The sequence below is a fragment of the Trachemys scripta genome, chromosome 16 (genome assembly GCF_013100865.1).
Source record: "Trachemys scripta elegans isolate TJP31775 chromosome 16, CAS_Tse_1.0, whole genome shotgun sequence".
Classification (NCBI taxonomy): domain Eukaryota; kingdom Metazoa; phylum Chordata; order Testudines; family Emydidae; genus Trachemys; species Trachemys scripta.
Window position 1 is genome coordinate 3830699 of NC_048313.1, and position 7335 is coordinate 3838033.

The 7335-nt window shown below is 58.3% G+C and overlaps 1 protein-coding gene across 1 annotated transcript in view; it reads left to right on the forward strand.

Moving 5' to 3' along the window:
- The first annotated feature begins 1152 nt into the window (after positions 1-1152).
- LOC117888929 (hemoglobin-2-like) overlaps positions 1153-7335 on the forward strand; it is a 15720-nt gene continuing 9537 nt past the window's right edge. The window contains exon 1 of the mRNA XM_034792723.1: positions 1153-3202. Within this exon, the coding sequence (XP_034648614.1) occupies positions 2970-3202 (233 nt within the window). The 5' untranslated portion in view covers positions 1153-2969. The remainder of the gene's footprint in view (positions 3203-7335) is intronic.

The window sequence follows — 7335 nt, forward strand, 5'->3', positions numbered from 1 at the left end:
GAGTTTCAGCAGCTCTGGGTCCAAGTCCCAGCACCCTGTTGGACCTTGGGCAAGTCACTATCCAGGCTCTGTGACTCAGTTTCCCCAGCTGTACAATGGCGCAGTGCAGTGGCTAGGGCACTGGAGGAGGAGGAGGCAGGATATCTGGGTTCTATTCCTGGCTCTGTTTTTGAGTGACCTTTGGATAAGTCGTCCCGCACCCACCCGGCTCTGTGCCTCAGTTTCCCCATCTGTAAAACAGACACACTACTTCCCAGGAGTGCTTTAAAAATACCCAGAATTCTCTGTTTCCTGGCACCAGTAAGGGGAGGGGGATGTCTGCAGATTTTCCCAGCAGGCACCAGTGGTGCCCATAGTTGGGCAGCAGGGTAGGGGTGGAGAAGGGCCCACGGGGAGTGACTCTAGCAGATGGAACCTGCAAGGAGCTGTTTATTTGCACCTAGTTCTGCGCTGGAGGAGGGGGCAGGTTAATGGGCTAGGCCCCCCCGCCTCTGAGCCATACCAGCAAGGGGACACCCCTCTCCCAGGGCATGGGGGGTGGTGTCAGAAGCTATGGTGGGGGGTGCAGACCGCATGGATCTACCTCAGGAGAATGGGGTGGATTCAGAGCACGTGAGGCCAGCGAGAGGGAGCCCGAACCAATGCAAAGTGCCCAAGACTCATGCACCCCAGCCCCTATGTCCCCCCCAGTCCTATGCCCCCCCCCCCCCAGCCACAGCATACTGTGGGAGCTGCCCAGCTGTCCCCTGGGCCCCTCCCAACCCAAGGTACGGATCCTGATTCCAAGTCAGGTGCAAACGGGCACAGAATGCGTCCGGATGTATTTAACACTGACTCTTACTGGTCAAGAAGCATCAGTTGAAATTAACGAAAATGCCCAGGGCCTCATTGTGTGTTGTTTTTTTTTACTGGCATTTCCCCCCTCTACCCCCCTCCCCCCCCAAAAACCCCAAGTCAAGGATTCGGCGCTGATTCGGGGGTTGGCAGTTGTCACGGCACTTCTGACGCCTACCAGATGCAGCCGTGGGACTGATTAACGCCCTCCTGCTGGAGTCAGTGGACAACACCCTCAGGGCCCACCGAGGGCACAAGCAGCCCCCCACCAAAATTCCCCCTATGCCGGGGATCTACTCTGGCCAGTGTGGAGCTGGTGTTGAAGGCTGGAGCACCCTGCACTGCGGCTTTTCTCTGCCCCCAGGGGGCAGAGCATGAATTAGAGCAACCCCGAGGCTGCTCTAACATTCACCACAGGCCAGACCTGGAATATAAGGAGCGCAAAGCAGAACTCAAAAGCCACCTGCCCCCACGTGCCGGGCTGGGGAACCTGGGAATCGGGCCCCCTGAATACAGCAGCGTAATAATAATTCAAGACGCCTCCCTCCAGTAAAGCAAACCCAGCTCAGGTGATCTCCTCCCAGATAAACATCCAGCTTGATCTGACCCCAATGCACAGGGTCAAAGACCCAAACCATATCCATTTGCTGGCAGCTCCTGGGGCCTGCATGGACTAAGTTTGATGGCCTTTGGCCTGGTTCCTACTGGACACGTGTCCGCCCTACCCACCCAAGCTGGCTCTGGTTGGCCCAGTCCAAGGCCAGCAGGGACCATTCGATCATCAGTCTGATCTCCAGGCTGTTAAATTTTGCCCGGCTCCCCATGTATGGAGCCTGATCGCTTACACTGGCCTATCCAGCCTGTCTTGCAGCAAGTCATCTGGACGCGACACCCACTTCCTTTGGCCGTTTGTTCCCGGCGTTCGTCATCCTGACTGGGAAAAAACCGGGGTCTTATTTCCGGTCGGAATGTGTCTAGCTTCAGCTGCCAGCCGGTGATTTTTGTTCTGTCTCCGCTAAACACACGAGCCCTTTAAAGCCCAGGATGTTTGCCCAGCATACGCTGTGCTCAAGTAACCAGGGCCATAGACGCGGTAAAATCAGGTCACCTCTTGATCTGCTTTGTGATAAGCCAGCTGGAGCCTCGTAAAATCTCTCTCTCTCCCGCGGGCATCTTCTCCCGCTCTTGAATCAGTTTTGTGGGTCTTCTCTGCGCCCGCCCCAATGTTGCAACAGGCGTGTTTAAATGCGCCCCCTCCACCCCAGAGCTGGGCGCAGCATCCCAGGCCCGGGCTCACCGACACCGCCTCGCTCCTGGTCTAGATAACACTTAGTCCTGCCAGGAGTGCAGGGGACTGGACTAGATACCGCTCGAGGTCCCTTCCAGTCCTGCGATTCTATGAATGCTGTGATTATTTCTATGCAGCTACCAAGAAGCCGCGTCCCGAGAGCTTGTTATCAGCCGCAGTCCCAGGACGGCGAGCGTTTGGCTGGGGAGCTCCCCCCACCACCACGTGCGCTGAGTAGGAGACCTGACACTCCCATTCATTATGTTTAGATCAGGGCTCAGCCTACGCTGTCTAGGACCCTGGAGCGGCTGGACCGTTCAGCTCTGTACAAATACAATCCACCTGCACGCGTGAGCTTCAAACACACCCGGGCGCGCGCCGCTGGCCTCTTTCACCATCTCCAGCAGCCTCCCGGTCGCCCGGGGCGGGGGACTCTCAGGGTAGGTGGATGAGACTGCACCGAGGGTCCCCGTTATCAGGGCGTTGGCTGGGAGCGTTTGGGGTTTCAGGGCCCGATCCGCAGTGGGTTTAAATCACCGGTACTCAGCCAACTTGGAAGGAGCTAATTTATGCCAGCTGTTCCTCAGGCTGAAGGTCTGTTTCCCTTTAGATCGTTAGCTAGTTCCTGGTGCTTTGAGCTCCGAGCTCTGCCCTTGGGTACACGCTCTGGGGCTTCTGTCCCAGAGGCGGTACCAAGGTTTAAATTCAGTCCAGCGGCAGGTTCTTAACTCATTTGTTGTATCTCTATCTGTCTAGCTGGTTTGGAAGATCCAGGAATAGAACCCAGGAGTCCGGCCCCCCGACCCCCTGCAGCTCTGCTGGGGGTGGGTTTTAGTCCCCTCTCGGGATGGGGTGCGCGCTGTCGGGTTCTGGGATCGCCCCGGGGAAAACCATCTCGGAGTCCAAGCGGAGCCCGTCGTCGGAAAACCTAGCGGCGCCGAAAGCGGGCCCGGAGCACGGAGGCGACGGGCTGGGGGCAGGTCCCTTTCCGCTGGCGGACGCGCAGAAGGAGCGGATCCAGGAGTCCTGGCGGATCCTGCACGACAATATCGCTCGGGTCGGCATCATTGTCTTCATCAGGTGAGCGAAGCTGCGGGTTTGGGGTGGTTGACACGGGGCCAGACGCCCCCGATCTGTGTGATCCCCGCTCCCCTCCCTGGTGCTGTCCTGGAGTCCGGCTCGCTCTGGGGTGCCTGGGGAGGTTGCTGGTGAGGGACAGTTTTTGCCACTGAAGAAAATCTCCCGACTGGTTTGGTTGGTAAGAAGCCGATGGGAGTTTCTTGGCTTTAAAAAGTTCCGTGTTTCTAGCAAAGTGTGTTCGGAGCTGGCGTGCGTCTAGCTCTCCGGTGTTCAAGGGGGCACTAAGGAACCCACGGGCCCAGACCCCCAACTGATGTCAGTCGGCATCGCTCCTTTGACTCCCGTGGAACGCGGGCCCATTCACACCAGCTGGGGGAGCTGATTCCGATGGGGCCGAACCTGTTTACACTGGCTACGGATCTGGTCTGACTCCACTGGAACGCTGCCCGTTTGCACTAGCTGGGGATGTGTGGCCGTGGTGCCGGTCTGGAGCCAGCCTTCGAGATCACCACTGATCTGTAAGGAGGAAGCTCTGGCACAAGTCTTTGGGTCTCACTCTTAGCGGCAAATTGTTTCCGGCCTTGCGCCAGTGTTTATTCTGCATTTCACATTCGAACACTAGCGCTGTCAGTTTTGATTCCTGGGTTCTGTTCCCACCTCTGGGAGGGGAGTGGGGTGTGGTGGTTTGGGGGGGGGGGACGACTGGGTTCCATCCCAGCTTTGGGAGGGGAGTGGGGGTCTAGTGGTTAGAGGAGGGGGGCTGGGAGCCAGGACTCCTGGGTTCTATCCCAGCTCTGAGAGGGGAGAGGGGAGTGGGGTTGGGAGGGGCTGGGAGCCAGGACTCCTGGGTCCTATTCCCAGCTTTGGGGTGGGGAGGAACAGTGGCTAGTGATTACAGCAGAGGGGGAACTGGGTTCCAGGACTCCAGGGTTCTATACTTAGTCCTGGGAGGGGAGTGGGGTCGAGCGTTACCCCAGGGGAGAACAGGACGCCTGGGTTCCGTTCCGACACTGACTCACTGTGTGACGCTGGGCAATTCTCCCCTCTCCCTGCCTCAGTTTCCCCAGAGGTATGGAGACTGGCTTGTGGTGCTGAACGCATGCGTGTCTGTAAAGCACTTTTGGACTCTTGGCTAGAAATAGCCAGCCGCAGTTTACGATTGTAATATGCTCAAGCAAATACTTGTCAGTCAGTGCACTTGTGGGGCTCTCTCTGAATTAATAATCTTTGCGATTACTGGGGGGCTGCTCATCCCATGCTCTCAAAGCCCTTCCCGAAGGAAAGGTCAGTATCCTTATTGCCTTCCTAATAGAAGGGGGGAACAGAGGCACAGAGAGGGATCTGCCCAAAATTAGTGCCAGGGCTCAGAACAGAACCCAGGAGTCCTGACTCCCAGGCCCCACCCCCATTGCTCCAGCCACGAGACCAAATACCCTTATAAGACATGGGACGAGAACCCCAAAATCCTTATGCTGAGCCCTGCTACTCTAACCGCTCCTCTCCCAGAAAGAACCCAGGAGTCCTGTCACCCCCAGGCCCCTTGGCTCTAACCACTAGACCCCACTCCCCACCCAGAGCAGGGAAAGAACCCAGGAGTCCTGCCTCCTCGTCCCCCCCTTGCTCTTACCATTAGTTGCTGCTGTGTTTGGCTGGATCAAGCATTGGAGGGGGGAGGTCAGAGGGGACAGTTGGATACTGGGGAAGTCTGACCCGCAGCCTGCCAGCTGCCATTCATCCACAGAGCTTGTGCCCACCCCAGCCCACGTGCCTCAGTGCCAGCCCGTTAAGGTACCCCAGGCACTTTCCCCTGGAGTCAGCGAGTTGTCGCAGCTTCGGCAGCGCTAAGGTCCCCCGAACCGCCGGGGTGGCTCCCCCCCCCCCCCCGAGATTTGAAAGGAGAGGACAGATTCTGGGCATTCCCCACCTTTTCGCTGCCGCCGGGAGGAGCGAGCGTCATTTCTGTTTAAAACGAGAGCCGAGGGACTCCCGAAATCCCCTGCCTCCCGCAGCTGGGACTTTGGGAAAAGACCCCAAATATCAGGAGACTCCTGATGAAATCACAACAGTTGGCGGCGCGGATGTTGGCCGAATTCCCCGGAGGACAGAGAATAGCCAAGCCCCCCACCCTGGGGAGAGGCTCAGGGGCCGTTCGGACTGCCAGGGCGGGGCAAAGGGCGCTGAGCGTGACGGAGAGCCAGGCCCAGAGGAGTTGGGGCAGAGAAACGGGCCTCTTTCAGGCCGCGTTCCTCCACCAGGAAGGGAGAAGAGGCACCAGCCGGGTTTAACTTTCCCCGGGCAGCGTGATCTGTAACCCCCACCCCCTTGGCTGTTTAGCTGGGAACTCCGGCCCCTCTCCCATGGCAGCTGAGCCCGTCCTGTGTTCCATATGGCATCAATTACTCCAATTACCCGCCTGCAGGGCTCCTGGCTAATCCAATAGGGGAAACAGCAAATTGATTGGAAACACGGCAAGCCTGTCCGATCGCATCAGCTGCCAAATGAGGGTCATTAGGGCCTGCTGGGAAACAAAGGCTGTGATTAGAGTTGGAGCTGGCGGGCTGGATCTCAGCATCCCTTAACTTTGGCCTCGTGCCCCTTATAGATTCATTAGGAGAAGGATGCAAATTGCACGGCGCAGACCCCGGGCGAGATCAGGACCCCGTCGCGCCGGGCGCTGCCCAGACATCCAGTGAAAGCTAGTACCTGCCCTAAAGAGCTCACAATCTAAATACCCAAAGGTTGGGAGGGGAAACTGAGGCATGGAGATGGAAAATGACTGGCCCCCAGTCACCCGACAGATCAGTGGCAAAACCAGGGATAGAAGCCAGTCGCCCTGTGTTCTATCCCGTTCCCTAGTAGGACAGGGTGCATCTGGCAGGCAGGACTGTAGGGGAGAGCCCTTCCCACAGCGTGCCCGGGGCCAGTGTTGTAGGGTAAAAGGCCTGTGTTTGCTTGACAACCGCACGGCTTATGAACCCTGACATCCCAGTCCTCTGCTCTCGCCGGCCAGTGTCTCAAAGAGCCCAACAGCCAAAGGATTGCAGCCCCTTCTCATCCTGGCTTGAGGTGTGTTTCTTTCTAAGTCACGGGTTCCCGCGCCCTAGCTCGCCCCATCCAGCAGGATCTCAAAGGACTTTACCATAGAGGTCAGTGGCGTTATCCCCATTTGACAGATGGGGAAACTGAGGCACGAGGCAGGGGAAGGGTCAATCCACTAGGCCACGTTGATTTCTGTTCTACTCTCAGCAGGTCGCACTCCCCAGGCCTTGGTATCTCAGGCCAGTCTCTTTCTCTCCTGCTGGGGGTTTCCTCCCCCAGCTCCCTGGTCTTCTCCACCCATGGGGCTGCATTCCCAGGCGAACTCTCCTTGGTCCTAGACCCGGCCCTTCCCCCAAGCACTCCCGCCCCTCCACCTGGAGAGGTGAGCTGAGGCTGGCACAGGACAGCTGCCCCCTCCCCCCCCACTTAAAGGACCAGCCGCTCCGGGGTTGGATTCTGCAGTGCGACGAACCAGGAGCCCTGACGTGACGACCGCCTTCCGCTCTGTCTTAGCAACTGGATTCTGCACCAACACGGCCTCCCACCCCCGCCAGCCCCGTTGCAGCGCCAGCAATAAACCGTGGCACGGTCAGGTCTGCAGAAAGGGCACGGCCCAGGGGGTCACCCACTTCTGTGGCACCCCCAGGCGCCGGGGCGCCAATTAGCTTTCCTCCCCAGTGGGCAGCCCCGCGGATCCCGGTGGAAGCCGGGAGGGGGCGGGGGGGAGTTTTATTTCATCCGTGCGGCTTTTCCTCCTCTCCTTTATTGGGCCGCTTTGCATAAAGGTTCATAATTAACCAGCACCAAGTCATCCCCACCGCCCCCGCCCTCACAAATAAACGAAAGTGCAGGCCGTGTCACCAGCTGCCCACCGACTGAATCGGCCAAACTATGTGTCATAAACCCCTCTACTGCTCTGAGCCAGTGGGGATTTTCCACTTCTGGCCTTTTGGAGCATGCAGAGCCGAGTTCTATAGCCCAGCGCCTCTCTGGGGACTTGCCGGGTCTCGCAGAGGCTGAGGAATTAGCCCCAGGCGAGGAATTGCCGGTGATTCCCTTTCACTGAATTTGCTCAGCGCATAATCACAGACCAT